Source organism: Mytilus californianus, unplaced genomic scaffold (genome assembly GCF_021869535.1).
Source record: "Mytilus californianus isolate M0D057914Y unplaced genomic scaffold, xbMytCali1.0.p SCAF_10, whole genome shotgun sequence".
Classification (NCBI taxonomy): Eukaryota; Metazoa; Mollusca; class Bivalvia; order Mytilida; family Mytilidae; genus Mytilus; species Mytilus californianus.
In genome coordinates this window covers 53,738,080-53,754,461 of record NW_026262582.1, presented here as the reverse complement: position 1 = coordinate 53,754,461, position 16,382 = coordinate 53,738,080, and the positions used below count along the sequence as shown (strand labels likewise).

The window sequence follows — 16,382 nt, the reverse complement described above, 5'->3', positions numbered from 1 at the left end:
TGAAGAAATACTTAGAAATAAACATTCATCATAGAAAAAAGTAAAATACCGAACTTTGAGGAAAATTCAAAACAGAGAGTCCCTTATCAAATGGCAAAATCATTTAGTAGTATAATTTACTGTGTTCATCATCTTACAGTTGCTGGAAATTCTTCAGCAATGAACTTGATAGTCCTTGAAATTGCACACTTTATAGTTAATTATGAAGGTAGAGAGGGCACATAGCTCAACATTAACAGTAATTTTTCTTTGTCTTCAATAAGGAAATGTTTTTTTGCAATAGTTTTTTTTTATGTATTTTAGCATATGAATATGTACCTGACACAGAGGAAGCTTCTGACTCGTTTATGTCGTCAATGGATACACCATCTCCTCGACCACCAGTAGATTCTGATACAGAGATGGCTGCATTCCCCAAGGAATTCATGGATGAGATACAGAAACTTTCATCTAATGGTATGGAAATAGACATTGATGAAGTGAAGAAAGCTGCATTAATGGAACTGACAGAGAGATCAGAAGAGATTGTGTCTGTGCCTGAAGCTGGAGAAGAGGAGGTTGGTCTTCTTTCCATCAATCATTTGATCTCATTTACAAATATGAAATTTGAAAAGTGATTATAACAGTAGATATCTGGAATTTCGATAGATTCATATAAATGCTATTTATGTGCCTCACATTTTTGGAAGTCTATATGAAAATGCAAATTGTATTAATTATATCATTAATACCAATTATAGGTCATCAGATGTGTATTTCTACAAATGATATGTCTTTTGTGATGTGTAAGGCCAAAACATTTATAATCCAAAACCTGATTCAAACAATTAAGAACTGTTAACACTAAAAAGGATCAAAAGTAAAGCCAAACCAGACAAAGGAATCAGAGCTTTGCATGCAATTACATACACACTGTAACCAATTGAACTGTGAATTTTTGGCAAAATTTTGGCCAACTTAATAATATAGTGAATGAAAGTAGTCCAATTTGTATACATTGCATTTTTAACTAATGGTTGTCATCTTTGACAGTTGTCATCAGTTCCAGAAAATGAAATATCAAATTGTAGTAATTACAGCTTTACTTCATTATGTGCTGATTAAGAATTTTAAGGATAACTTATATGATATGCTAAATATTTCAATTAATATATTGAATAATACAAGATAACACATATAGAAATTTCTGGTACACTTTTCAGAAATCTCAGCCTTCAGACGTCCCAACAGAAGAGGCACAACCTGAACAGGAAACACCACAAGAATCAATGGTGACAATCTCAGAAGAAACACATGAACAATCTCAAATTACTGAAATTATTACTGAAAAACCAGAAGAGACAAAACCCTCTGAGATTCCCGGTGAAGAAATTACACCTGGAATTAAATCTCCAATTGAGTCAAAAGTGACAATATCGGAGGAAACACCCGAGCAACCAGAGGTAACTGAAGTTGAAGTTGCAAAACCAGAAGAAACACAGCCATCAGAAGTTCCAGTTACAGAAACTAAGCCTGAACTGGAAGCACCAACTGAATCTAAAGTAACTGTTGCAGAAGAAAAATCAGAGCAACCAGAATTTACTGAAGTCGAGATAAAAAAAACAGAAGAAGCAGTACCTTCTGAAGTTCCAACAGAAAAATCCAAACCAATAACAGAAGCTCCAGTTGAAACAAAGGCTACTGTTGATCAAGAATCGACAGAACAAATAGAAATATCTGAATTCCAACCAGAAAAACCACAGGAAGTGACAAAAGAGGAGATCACTGTTGAAGTCAAACCACAGGAAGTAACAAATGAGGAGATCACTGTAGAGATCAAACCACAGGAAGTGACAAAAGAGGAGATCACAATAGAGGTCAAACCACAGGAAGTAACAAAAGAGGAGATCACAATAGAGGTCAAACCAGAAGATGTCAAAAAGGAAGAAATTACTATAGAGGTCAAACCAGAAGGCATCAAAGAAGATATTACTGTGGAAGAAGTACCAGAAGAAACATTTAAGACAACATTAGAGCAGGAAGCTCCAATGTTCACCATCCCCCTCACGGATCAGTCCGAGACGGAGAATAAGGTTGTTAAGTTAGTGGCGGAGTACACAGGACGTCCTCCACTGACAGTGACATGGTACCTGGATGGTGATGAGATTACTCCCAGCGAGGGTATCGAGATTGTCACCGAGGAGCGACAAACTGTCCTTACATTTAGGGAGATTTTCCCTGAGGATGAAGGCGAATATTGGGTGGAGGTTGCTAATGTCGCTGGAAAAATTCGATCCACAGCTTATGTCACAGTACTTCGTAAGTTGAATACTCAATAATCTTTTGTCATGATTTGTAATATGAATACTTGTGTGTTACTCATTTTGGATTTGTTGATGTTTCGATTTGCTTTTCAAGATTAAAGAGATTAGAAATTGTTACTTAGCATACATACAAGTAGACGATTATATTTCATGACAATAGATTTGTTTACCTGGTTTTGACCACCAACCATAAAAACAAAACTCTACAAAGAAAACCTTAGCACACAAAATGTTCATTTACACTTTTACCAACACACCAGTATACAGAAATTATTCCATTTACTGTTTTTTATTCTGTACAGATTCAAATTTGTTTTGAAAAGCCTTTTTATCTGTGTTTACATGATATTTAACCGCCATAGCATGACATATATTTTGATAAAGATGGTTAAACTCTTTGACTATGTTCAGAAATGAGAGTGATATGGAGTTAAATGCATATGAGACTAGTCCTACCACTTATTCTTACCAAAACCATGGAAACCATTTCAAATATTTATCCAAGTATTATTACCAATACCATTACCTACACCATAATACATATTTAATATAGTATGTTGTGATCTGACCTATGACCATTGACTGCCTATTTGACCATTTTGCAAACAAATTTCTGATGATATTTATTTACATTCATTTTTAAATATTTAATTGTTTTTTTTATCTTAATGGAAGAATATATGGATTTTTTCCCTACATATACAAAATTTACCAATTGTTGTGAATTTTGTAAATTAAATTTACTTTTACATTTTCTCTTGGATATTCAAAATAATTTTTCCAAGAACTTCAATTAGGAAGACAGTTCCAGATGATCAGAAATTTGTTTCAAATCCCTATCTAAATTCAAAATCTTATTTCCTATTTTATCAGTTTGTGTCATGTCATCACTTGTTGTCTGTCGTCAAACAAATACACTCCATTTTTCTGATAACAGCATCAGAATTTTTTGCTAAGATTGTTTTATTTGAGGTGACTGCTTCTTCCAGATCAAAATTATAATTTAAACATTCCATGAAAGTTGAGGTTTTGTACCTTAGTCCTCTAAAATTGTTCATTCTAAACATATTTTATTCCTGGTTTTGATGAAATGGATAATATTTGTTTCTAAATAGCCAAATATAAAATGTTTGAATAAAACTGTCTTGCAGACATAAATACTAATTTAATAGGATAGTGGTCTGTAAGTACAAAAAAGTTGATTTCAATACAGACCGAGGTGAGAGAATAGACTCTTGGATTTTATGAATTGTTTACCCTTGCATTGTGGCCCATGCATCAACGACTTTGTAGCTGAGATACAGTTTTACTTTCTAAATAAAGTGTGGCATATTTTTGACACTGAAGTTTTTGACCTCATTTTAATAATTTTTTAGAAATAAAAAAAGTGAGAAATGTAAAGAGTTGTTAATTTGATTGAGGAAATGCATTACAAAATCACATTGCATAGTTTATTTAATTTTTTTTAATAAAAAAATGTCCTAAATACTCCACACTTGAATGAAAGTAACTGCATCCAAAACTGACAAGACGCCAGACAAAGACAGGTGAGGGTAAAATATAGTAGATAGCAAGGTCAAGGTGAGTAATAATATAACTCTGTTTTGTAGCTCGAAGCACTGCTTCTTCTGAAGGAATCCCTGAAAAACCAGAAGATATAGAAGAAATGATTGAAAGAGTCAAAGAGATTGCTCCAACAGAATCAAAGCCTAAAGTTATCACAGTGGAAGAACTATCTGATGATGATAAGTGGGTTAGCTTAGATGTTGTAAAAGAAGAGGAGGAAATTTCTTCAGAAGAAGAAAAACCAAAAGAAATTACTGTTGAAAAAATGTCTGACGTTGAAATAGCTGCTCCTCAAGTAGTAACTGAAGAAACTGTTCGAGAAACAATTCAGGTTACAAAAGAAACAGAGGAAATTCCAGAGAAAATCACAGAAGAAGAAAAATTCATGGAGTCAATTGAAATAACACCAAAGATGCCAGAAGATACAGAAAGTGAAGCTCCTGCTCCTCAAGAGGTTTTGGAGGAAACCTTCAGAGAAACAATTCAAGTCACTGAAGAAACAAAAGAAATTCCTGTAGAAATCACAGATGTTACAAAATTCAAAGAGACTATTGAAATAACCTCTGGCAAGCCAGAAACAATAGAAATAGAATTTGAGGCTCCAAAGCCACAAGAAACATTCAAAGAAACAGTTGAAGTAACGAAATCCGAGGAAACTATTGAAATTGTAGAAGAAGGACCTTCTGAAGAAGTAACAGAAGAAACAAACTATAAAGAGTCCATTGAAATATTACCAGAGAAACCTGAGATGGTAGAGATAGAAGTTAATGCTTCTGTTAAGGAGGCTATACAAATTTCTACAACTACAGGAGTGACAGAAGTTTTTGCTGTTTCAGAAGAAACGGGAGAGATTCCAACAGAATTGTCTGAAGAAACTAAATACACAGAATCAATGGAGATTACTCCTAAAAAACCTGAAGTGGTTGAACTTACTTTTGAAGCTCCAAAACCAAAGGAAACTGTCACAGAAACAGTTGAAGATACCACTGAGGAAAAACCAGTGGTAACAACAGTTGAAATAACACCAAATGTCACAGAGGAAACATTCAGGGAAACAATTGAGATTACCAAGGAAACTGATGAAATTCCTGAAGAAGTAATACAAGATACAAAATTCAAGGAGTCAATTGAAATAGCTCCAGAAAAACCAGAAGTAGTTGAAATTGAGTTTGAAGCTCCCAAACCAACAGAATCCTTTAAGGAAACAGTTGAAATAACAACTGAGGAGAAACCAGAAGAACTACATGAAACAACATTTGAAATAACACCAAAGAAACCTGAGATTGTTGAAGTTGAAGTTCCTGCTCCTCAAGAAGTAATAGAAGAAACATTCAGGGAAACAATTGATATGTCTAAAGAAACAGAAGAAATTCTAGAAGAAGTCACAGAAGATACAAAATTCAAGGAGTCAATTGAAATAACACCAAAGAAACCAGAAATTGTCGAAGTTGAAGTTCCTTTTACTCAGGAGAAAACAGAAGAAACATTCAGCGAAACAATTGAAATTTCTAAGGTAACAGAAGAAATTCCAGAAGAAGTCACAGAAGATACAAAATTCAAGGAGTCAATTGAAATAGCTCAAAAAAGACCAGAAGTAGTTGAAATTGAGTTTGAAGCTGCCAAACCAACAGAAACCTTTAAGGAAACAGTTGAAATAACAACTGAGGAGAAACCAGAAGAACTACATGAAACAACATTTGAAATAACACCAAAGAAACCTGAAATTGTTGAAGTTGAAGTTCCTGCTTCTCAAGAGGTCACAGAAGAAACATTCAGGGAAACCATAGAGATTTCTAAGGAAACAGAAGAAGTTCCAAAAGAAATCACAGAGGATACAAAATTCAAAGAGTCAATTGAAATAACACCAAAGAAACCTGAAATCGTTGAAGTTGAGGTTCCTTTTACTCAGGAGATCACAGAAGAAACATTCAGTGAAAAAATTGAGATTTCTGAGGAAACAGAAGAAATTTTAGAAGTCACAGAAGATACAAAATTCAAGGAGTCAATTGAAATAACACCAAAGAAACCTGAAATTGTTGAAGTTGAAGTTCCTTTTGCTCAGGAGATCACAGAAGAAACATTCAGAGAAACAATTGAAATTTCTAAGGAAACAGAAGAAATTGAAGAAGAAGTCACAGAAGATTCAAAGTTCAAGGAGTCAATTGAAATAGCTCCAGAAAAACCAGAAGTAGTTGAAATTGAGTTTGAAGCTCCCAAACCAACAGAATCCTTTAGGGAAACAGTTGAAATAACAACTGAGGGGAAACCAGAAGAACTACATGAAACAACATTTGAAATAACACCAAAGAAACCTGAAATTGTACCAAAAATGGAACAATTACCAGAAATAGAAGAAACAAAAACTTTCAAGAAACCAGTTGTAAAAGAGCAGCCTGGGGAAGTTGAAATAGATTTAGAATTTCCTAAGGACAAACTTGAGACCTACAGGGAATCTATTGAGGTTTCTAAAGTACCTGAAGATGTTTCAGAGGAGACTTTTGTTGAAACTATTGACATTGAACAGCCATCTGCTGTTGAGATTCAGTTCTCTGGACCTAAAGAGGAAACATTCGAAGAAACTGTAGAAATTACAACTACCATGGACAAAACAATTGAAACTGTAGAAAAAACAGAAGATACAACATATACTGAGAGTGTAGAGATTATGCCAAAAAGACCTAGTGTTGTTGAGGGAGATATATCAGCCCCTCAGACAGTAGAGGAAATAACCTTTAGGGAGACAATAAATGTCACAAAAGAAGAAGAAAAGCCAGTGAGTGAGGAGACAATTCCAACCACAGAAACATTTGAAGAAACAGTTGAGATTACAACTGAGAAGAAACCTGAAATTGTTGAAATTGATATCAAATTTCCTAAGAAAGAAACAGTGGAAATTGCTGAAATTGAGAAAGATGTTCATAAAGAAACAGATGATGAAAAGGAAGCTATTGCTCCAAATCAAGAACAGGAAATAACTTTCAGAGAAACCTTGGAGTTTACTAAAGAAGCACAAGACGTTCCAAAAGTGGAAGAAAAAGTATTCACTGAGGGTATTGAAGTAACAGTACAACCAACAATTACTGAGGTTGAAGCTCCTCAAATTGAAACTCATGTTTCATTCAGAGAACAAATCGAGGTTCAGAAGGAAGAATTACCAGAAGAAGAAAAACCAACTTTTGTTGAAAGCATTGAAATTCACAAAGAAAAACCTACCTATAAGGAAGAAGTTCAAGTTGAACAAAAAGTGTTCGAAGAGCAACCAGTGTTTGTTGAATCAGTAGAAATTTCAAAGGAAGAGCGTCCTGAGAAACCTACCTTTAAAGAATCAATTGAATTGTCTCAGATACCAACTGAAGAAGTTGAAATTGATATTGAGTTGCACAAAGAAGAAACCATAGCAACTTTCAAAGAAACTGTTGAAATTACAACAGAAGAGGAAGAAATCCCAAAAGAAATCATCTCAGAAGAAACATATAGAGAAACTATTGAAATCACAGAAGAAAAAGAAGACATTCCTGAGGAAGTTACTGAAGTGGAACACTTTAAGGAAACTATTGAAATTCAGCCTGAAACCCAAAAGGAAGAAGTTGAATTACAAATAACGGTTGGATATCAAGAAACTACAACTTCAGTCAGAGAGGTTTCTGAAATAACAGAAGAAATTTTGGAACAGGATGTACCTGTTCCATCTGAAGAAACTGTTGTTGTAACTGAAAGAGAGTCAATTCCAATATTAGATAAAACAGAGGACACTGAAATCATAATAGAATCTGCTGCTCCTGTTAAAGAAACAGTTGAGGAAACAAGAACAACAATTGAAGTTCAAAAAGAGGTTATCCCAGAAGATGTTAGTCAGACAGAAACAGTTACTGAACAGATTACCACAGAGACATTCGAAGAAACTCTCACCATTGAAGAAAAACCAACAGAGACCACTACTGTTGATATGACAGTGAAGATTTCTAAGGATGTCAGACCATCCCAAGTAGATGAAGAAGTTTCAGAAGTAGTAGAGGTAAAAGAAGTACCAGAGTCAGTTGAGGAAACTGCACCTGAAGAGACATTACCTGAAAGAGTAACAGAAACTGTCTCAGTTGAAATCAAACCAACCAAAGTTTCTGAGTTAGAAACAACAAAACAAGAATCTGTTCCAGAGGAATTTCCACAACAGGAAGTCGAACAACCAACACAAGAAGTTGTTGAAGAAATAACAGAAACAATTACAGTTGAAAAAGATCACCCAACTGTTGCACCAGTTACTGAAGAAAAAGTTTCTGAGGTCGTAGCAGAAATACAGGAAATTGTTGAAACTAAGCCAACAGAATACCAGGAAGTTTCAATTGAAGTGAAACCAATGACAACAGAAGAACTTCCATCTGAAATCTCATCAGAGGAAGCTGTCACACCTTCTGATGTCATAAGTCAAATTGACATTGAAACTAAAGAAGTTATCTCAGAACATATTGAAACAGTTACAACTACAACTGAAGTTGTCACTGAAGAGGAAGTACCTTCAGATATTGAGGTAAAAGAAACAGAAAAGGTAACAGAAAGTGTAACAGAGGTACCAATAGTAATTCCTGAAGAAATTTCTGAAGAAACAACTCAACTCATTGAAGAAACACCAGTTGTTGAGGAAACTAAACCGTCTGTAACTGAGGTTGAGATTGAAATCGAGCAAGAAAAAGTAACACAAGAAATATCTACTACAGTTTATGAAAAATATGCAGAAGAAGTTGTAAAGGAAATAGTGGAATCTGTTATATCAGAGGAAGGAAAGTTGACACAAGTTATTCAGGAGGAACAACTTGAGCTGGAGGAGACACCTATTGAAATTGAAGAGCTAACAGAGGACAAACCACATGTAGAAGAACAAGAAGAAGTGAAAAAAGTAATAGCTGAAGAGGAAACACCAATGAATACTGACCTAATATTAGAAGAAGCTGAAACTGAACAACCAGAAGAAATCACTTCAGAGGTAATTGAGAAATATGCTGAACAATTCACAAAAGAAATTATTGCATCCGTTATCACTGAAGAAACTACTGCAATAAAATTTGCCGAAGAGAAGGTAACTGCACCCAAAACAAAACCATCTGTAGAAGAAAGGAAACCTTCGCTTGTTGAGGTAGAGCAAGATATAGTCTCTGAAGAGGAAACTCTTGAGATCACAACAGAAGAAAAAGAAACACCTTCTGAGAAAACTCAAGTTGAAATTGTTGTCAAACCTGAAGTTGAGGAAGAGAAACCTTCTGAAGTCCCAACTGAAGAATCAATAGTTACCTATGAGGAAACTCTTGAAATTACAACAGAAACAAAGGAAACACCATCTCAGAAAACTGAAGTTGAAATTGTTGTCAAACCTGATGTTGAAGAACAAAAACCTTCTGAGGTCCCAACTGACGAATCAATCGTTACCTATGAGGAAACTCTTGAAATCACAACAGCAACTGAGGAAACACCATCACAAAAAACTGAAGTTGAAATTGTTGTCAAACCTGATGTTGAGGAAGAGAAACCTTCTGAAGTCCCAACTGAAGAATCAATAGTTACCTATGAGAAAACTCTTGAAATCACAACAGAGGAAAAAGAAACACCTTCTGAGAAAACTGAAGTTGAAATTGTTGTCAAACCTGAAGTTGAAGAACAGAAGCCTTCAGAGGTCCCAACTGAAGAAACTCCTGTTACCTTTGAGGAAACTCTTGAAATAAGAACAGAAACAGAGGAGACACCATCTCAGAAAGTTGAAGTTGAAATTGTTGTCAAACCTGAAGTTGAGGAAGAGAAACCTTCTGAAGTCCCAACTGAAGAATCAATAGTTACCTATGAGGAAACTCTTGAAATTACAACAGAAACAGAGGAAACACCATCTCAGAAAACTGAAGTTGAAATTGTTGTCAAACCTGAAGTTGAAGAACAGAAGCCTTCTGAGGTCCCAACTGAAGAAACTCCTGTTACTTTTGAGGAAACTCTTGAAATAACAACAGAAACAGAGGAAACACCATCACAAAAAACTGAAGTTGAAATTGTTGTCAAACCTGAAGTTGAGGAAGAGAAACCTTCTGTGGTCCCAACTGAAGAATCAATAGTTACCTATGAGGAAACTCTTGAAATCACAACAGAGGAAACAGAAACACCTTCTGAGAAGACTGAAGTTGATATTATAGTCAAAACTGAAGTTGAAGAACAGAAGCCTTCTGAAGTCCCAACTGAAGAAACTCCTGTTACTTTTGAGGAAACCCTTGAAATAACAACAGAAACAGAGGAAACACCATCTCAGAAAATTGAAGTTGAAATTGTTGTCAAACCTGAAGTTGAGGAAGAGAAACCTTCTGAAGTCCCAACTGACAAATCAATAGTTACCTATGAGGAAACTCTTGAAATCACAACAGAAGAAACTGAAATACCTTCTGAGAAGACTGAAGTTGAAATTGTTGTTAAACCTGAAGTTGAAGAACAGACGCCTTCTGAGGTCCCAACTGAAGAAACTCCTGTTACTTTTGAGGAAACCCTTGAAATAACAACAGAAACAGAGGAAACACCATCTCAGAAAACTGAAGTTGAAATTGTTGTCAAACCTGAAGTTGAGGAAGAGAAACCTTCTGAAGTCCCAACTGAAGAATCAATAGTTACTTATGAGGAAACTCTTGAAATCACAACAGAGGAAACTGAAATACCTTCTGAGAAGACTGAAGTTGAAATTGTTGTCAAACCTGAAGTTGAAGAACAGAAGCCTTCTGAGGTCCCAACTGAAGAAACTCCTGTTACTTTTGAGGAAACCCTTGAAATAACAACAGAAACAGAGGAAACACCATCTCAGAAAATTGAAGTTGAAATTGTTGTCAAACCTGAAGTTGAGGAAGAGAAACCTTCTGAAGTCCCAACTGACAAATCAATAGTTACCTATGAGGAAACTCTTGAAATCACAACAGAAGAAACTGAAATACCTTCTGAGAAGACTGAAGTTGAAATTGTTGTAAAACCTGAAGTTGAAGAACAGAAGCCTTCTGAAGTCCCAACTGAAGAAACTCCTGTTACTTTTGAGGAAACCCTTGAAATAACAACAGAAACAGAGGAAACACCATCTCAGAAAATTGAAGTTGAAATTGTTGTCAAACCTGAAGTTGAGGAAGAGAAACCTTCTGAAGTCCCAACTGACAAATCAATAGTTACCTATGAGGAAACTCTTGAAATCACAACAGAAGAAACTGAAATACCTTCTGAGAAGACTGAAGTTGAAATTGTTGTTAAACCTGAAGTTGAAGAACAGACGCCTTCTGAGGTCCCAACTGAAGAAACTCCTGTTACTTTTGAGGAAACCCTTGAAATAACAACAGAAACAGAGGAAACACCATCTCAGAAAACTGAAGTTGAAATTGTTGTCAAACCTGAAGTTGAGGAAGAGAAACCTTCTGAAGTCCCAACTGAAGAATCAATAGTTACTTATGAGGAAACTCTTGAAATCACAACAGAGGAAACTGAAATACCTTCTGAGAAGACTGAAGTTGAAATTGTTGTCAAACCTGAAGTTGAAGAACAGAAGCCTTCTGAGGTCCCAACTGAAGAAACTCCTGTTACTTTTGAGGAAACCCTTGAAATAACAACAGAAACAGAGGAAACACCATCTCAGAAAACTGAAGTTGAAATTGTTGTCAAACCTGAAGTTGAGGAAGAGAAACCGTCTGAAGTCCCAACTGAAGAATCAATAGTTTCCTATGAGGAAACTCTTGAAATCACAACAGAGGAAAAAGAAACACCTTCTGAGAAAATTGAAGTTGAAATTGTTGTCAAACCTGAAGTTGAAGAACAGAAGCCTTCTGAAGTCCCAACTGAAGAAACTCCTGTTACTTTTGAGGAAACCCTTGAAATAACAACAGAAACAGAGGAAACACCATCTCAGAAAACTGAAGTTGAAATTGTTGTCAAACCTGAAGTTGAGGAAGAGAAACCGTCTGAAGTCCCAACTGAAGAATCAATAGTTACCTATGAGGAAACTCTTGAAATCACAACAGAGGAAACTGAAATACCTTCTGAGAAGACTGAAGTTGAAATTGTTGTCAAACCTGAAGTTGAAGAACAGAAGCCTTCTGAGGTCCCAACTGAAGAAACTCCTGTTACTTTTGAGGAAACTCTTGAAATCACAACAGAAACAGAGGAAACACCATCTCAGATAACTGAAGTTGAAATTGTTGTCAAATCTGAAGTTGAGGAAGAGAAACCTTCTGAAGTCCCAACTGACGAATCAATAGTTACCTATGAGGAAACTCTTGAAATCACAACAGAGGAAACCGAAATACCTTCTGAGAAGACTGAAGTTGAAATTGTTGTAAAACCTGAAGTTGAAGAACAGAAGCCTTCTGAGGTCCCAACTGAAGAAACTCCTGTTACTTTTGAGGAAACTCTTGAAATCACAACAGAAACAGAGGAAACACCATCTCAGATAACTGAGGTTGAAATTGTTGTCAAACCTGAAGTTGAGGAAGAGAAACCTTCTGAAGTCCCAACTGACGAATCAATAGTTACCTATGAGGAAACTCTTGAAATCACAACAGCAACTGAGGAAACACCATCACAAAAAACTGAAGTTGAAATTGTTGTCAAACCTGATGTTGAGGAAGAGAAACCTTCTGAAGTCCCAACTGAAGAATCAATAGTTACCTATGAGGAAACTCTTGAAATCACAACAGAGGAAACTGAAATACCTTCTGAGAAGACTGAAGTTGAAATTGTTGTAAAACCTGAAGTTGAAGAACAGAAGCCTTCTGAGGTCCCAACTGAAGAAACTCCTGTTACTTTTGAGGAAACTCTTGAAATGACAACAGAAACAGAGGAAACACCATCTCAGATAACTGAAGTTGAAATTGTTGTCAAACCTGAAGTTGAGGAAGAGAAACCTTCTGAAGTCCCAACTGACGAATCAATAGTTACCTATGAGGAAACTCTTGAAATCAAAACAGAGGAAACTGAAATACCTTCTGAGAAGACTGAAGTTGAAATTGTTGTAAAACCTGAAGTTGAAGAACAGAAGCCTTCTGAGGTCCCAACTGAAGAAACTCCTGTTACTTTTGAGGAGACTCTTGAAATCAAAACAGAAACAGAGGAAACACCATCTCAGATAACTGAAGTTGAAATTGTTGTCAAACCTGAAATTGAGGAAGAGAAACCTTCTGAAGTCCCAACTGACGAATCAATAGTTACCTATGAGGAAACTCTTGAAATCACAACAGCAACTGAGGAAATACCATCACAAAAAACTGAAGTTGAAATTGTTGTCAAACCTGATGTTGAGGAAGAGAAACCTTCTGAAGTCCCAACTGAAGAATCAATAGTTACCTATGAGGAAACTCTTGAAATCACAACAGAGGAAAAAGAAACACCTTTTGAAAAAACTGAAGTTGAAATTGTTGTCAAACCTGAAGTTGAAGAACAGAAGCCTTCTGAGGTCCCAACTGAAGAAACTCCTGTTACTTTTGAGGAAACCCTTGAAATTAGTACAGAAAAAGAGGAAACACCATCTCAGAAAACTGAAGTTGAAATTGTTGTCAAACATGAAGTTGAAGAACAGAAATCTTCTGTGGTTCCAACTGAAGAAACTCCTGTTACCTTTGAGGAAACTCTTGAAATAACGACAGAAACAGAGGAGACACCATCTCAGAAAGTTGAAGTTGAAATTGTTGTCAAACCTGAAGTTGAGGAAGAGAAACCTTCTGAAGTCCCAACTGAAGAATCAATAGTTACCTATGAGGAAACTCTTGAAATTACAACAGAAACAGAGGAAACACCATCTCAGAAAACTGAAGTTGAAATTGTTGTCAAACCTGATGTTGAAGAACAAAAACCTTCTGAGGTCCCAACTGAAGAAACTCCTGTTACTTTTGAGGAAACTCTTGAAATAACAACAGAAACAGAGGAAACACCATCACAAAAAAATGAAGTTGAAATTGTTGTCAAACCTGAAGTTGAGGAAGAGAAACCTTCTGTGGTCCCAACTGAAGAATCAATAGTTACCTATGAGGAAACTCTTGAAATCACAACAGAGGAAACAGAAACACCTTCTGAGAAGACTGAAGTTGATATTATTGTCAAAACTGAAGTTGAAGAACAGAAGCCTTCTGAGGTCCCAACTGAAGAAACTCCTGTTAATTTTGAGGAAACCCTTGAAATAACAACAGAAACAGAGGAAACACCATCTCAGAAAACTGAAGTTGAAATTGTTGTCAAACCTGAAGTTGAGGAAGTGAAACCTTCTGAAGTCCCAACTGAAGAATCATTAATTATCTATGAGGAAACTCTTGAAATCACAACAGAGGAAACAGAAACACCTTCTCAGAAAACTGAAGTTGAAATTGTTGTCAAACCTCAAGTTGAGGAAGAGAAACCCTCTGAGGTTCCAACTGAAGAAACTCCTGTTACTTTTGAGGAAACTATGACAATCATAAAAGAAGAAACAGAAAAGCCTTTTGTTGAAATAACTGAACAGAGAACAGAACAAACCATATCAGAGATTGTTTCAGTTGAAGAAATTGAAAGTAAACCTGAAAAAGTTGAAACAACTATTTCTATTAATGTTGAAGAAGCTTTAAAGGCAGAGGCTAATATTGACATTTCTGTGGCAGAGTTGAAAGCTCCTGAAATTATCAAACATCTTACAAGTATCAAAATTCCTGAAGGAAAAGAAATGGTTTTGACTGTAGAGTATATCAGTCAGCCAAAATCTGTAGTTACTTGGTTTGTTGAGGAACAACCATTGGTAGAGCAACCAGAGTATAAAATCACAATTGAGAAGACCTTTAGTACTCTTGTCATTTCTGAGATCTCCCCTGAGGATGAAGGGGAATACAAGGTGGTTGTAGAGAATGACATTGGTCAAACCACCACCACCTGTTTTGTACAGGTCATACGTAAGTAATAAAGATAAAGAGGATACAGGTATTGCAAGATGATTAGGTCTTATCATTCTTAGCTCTAGTATTGTTCAAATATTTATAATGTTTTAAGCACAGTACATTAAAACCCCTATGAAGCATATTTTAACATTTTTTTCTGAGATTGTTGGAGTTTGAACAGTGTTACTTCAAATTTTGACTGCTAAAAAAATCACTTGATCAAAGTTATGAAATGAACAATTGCAGCTTGAGGCATTCAGGTAGCTTTACATATATATATTTTTTGTATTTAAACAAATTTATGATACAGTGTTTTATCCTAAGAACTTTTCCATCATTTATCCTTACAAATTCTACCAAAAGGTCCGTTTACCAGAACTTCTCCTCCTGAAGAATATTGCCACTAGTCCTTCCAGTAATGGGTTTACCTAAATCTTGCATTCCTGTACTTTTTACCATATTATTTGCATGCGTCTGATAAAAAATCAATTAATTCAGATCATTTTGAAATATTTGGCAAATATGAGTGTCATCATTATATTGACATAATTCTTCTAAATATAAATGTTTCCTTTGTACATAAAAAAAATGATGACAGTGAAATAAATCATTTCTTGATTTTAATAGATATAATTAAAGTTTTGAATTGTTGAATATGTTATTTTAAAATTGAATTATTACATAGTAATATTTTATGGTAATTATATGATAAATCACATTATGCCTGACAAAAATTTACTTATGTTTTGAATTATCTTCTAAAAACAGCCTTTGAAGTTGAAGAGAAACCAAAAGAGACTACAGTTGAAATCACAACAAAACTAACTGAAGAAACTACAGAAGAAATTGAGGTCAAGGAGGTCACTGCCATGGAGATTGAGGTAACAGAAAAACCAAAAGAGGTTGTATCCATGGAGATTGAAGTGAAGGAGGAGAAACCATCAGACCTAACAACTGTTGAAATAGAGGTCAAGGATCAACCTAAAAGCACTGTTTCCTTGGAGATAGAGGTTGAAGAACAGCCATCAGAAATTAGTGTCACTGAAGTTGAAGTCGATAAGAAACCTACTGAAAAGGTCACAACAGAAATCCATGTTACTAAAGATGAAGAATCTACCCTAACCTTTGAAGTTGAAAAACCATCCAAACCAGGTACGGGTTCATTTAAATGAGAAGTGTGTAAACGTCAGGTCTTGCTGTATCTTAACTATATGAAATAATACATTTCTGTTCCTTTATATACCAAAAAACTTTACAAGGCTTATTGTATTTCATAATACAGTTAAATTGAATTGGATGAACATTATAAAACCATGAAATGTTTGGAAATGTTAAATTTTAATGGAATAGTACTTTTTATCACATCATTATAATGACAATTTAAAAAAAAATTGTAATCAAGTTTTTATGAACATTTGATGTCTCATTTTATTCATACGAAAAAATAGTTGCTTTATTTATAAATGTCAGAATGAAATTTAATTGCTGCAGTTAGGAAAGCTCTTGTGTTGTTTCATTTCAGAAACATAATTATAATTTGATAATGAAAAAAACAAAAACAGTACTATTAATTAGTGAACCTTTCCATTGCATTAATTTTAGTTGCTTGATATGTCAAGGTTAATGA

At 35.0% G+C, this 16,382-nt stretch overlaps 1 protein-coding gene and 3 long non-coding RNA genes across 5 annotated transcripts in view; 1 reads left to right on the top strand and 3 right to left on the bottom strand.

Moving 5' to 3' along the window:
* LOC127718789 (titin-like) overlaps positions 1–16,382 on the top strand; it is a 319,779-nt gene that overhangs the window by 118,821 nt on the left and 184,576 nt on the right. Inside the window, exons 94-96 of the mRNA XM_052224839.1 lie at positions 304–557; positions 1,203–2,298; positions 15,524–15,907. Of these exons, the coding sequence (XP_052080799.1) occupies positions 304–557; positions 1,203–2,298; positions 15,524–15,907 (1,734 nt within the window). The remainder of the gene's footprint in view (positions 1–303; positions 558–1,202; positions 2,299–15,523; positions 15,908–16,382) is intronic.
* On the bottom strand, positions 9,344–13,528 carry LOC127718834 (uncharacterized). 2 transcript variants are annotated; one of them, XR_007989957.1, is made up of 5 exons: positions 13,418–13,507; positions 11,663–11,797; positions 11,393–11,527; positions 10,233–10,288; positions 9,344–9,422 (listed from the first exon to the last, which is right to left on the bottom strand). It is a non-coding gene; the product is annotated as an uncharacterized LOC127718834 (long non-coding RNA). The 2 variants fall into 2 exon arrangements; XR_007989958.1 differs by lacking the exon at positions 11,663–11,797 and having other exon boundaries at positions 13,418–13,528.
* LOC127718857 (uncharacterized) lies at positions 9,449–10,201 on the bottom strand. Its single transcript, XR_007989984.1, has 3 exons — positions 10,178–10,201; positions 9,638–9,772; positions 9,449–9,502 (listed from the first exon to the last, which is right to left on the bottom strand). It is a non-coding gene; the product is annotated as an uncharacterized LOC127718857 (long non-coding RNA).
* On the bottom strand, positions 13,576–14,142 carry LOC127718854 (uncharacterized). The gene is made up of 3 exons (XR_007989981.1): positions 14,114–14,142; positions 13,823–13,843; positions 13,576–13,687 (listed from the first exon to the last, which is right to left on the bottom strand). It is a non-coding gene; the product is annotated as an uncharacterized LOC127718854 (long non-coding RNA).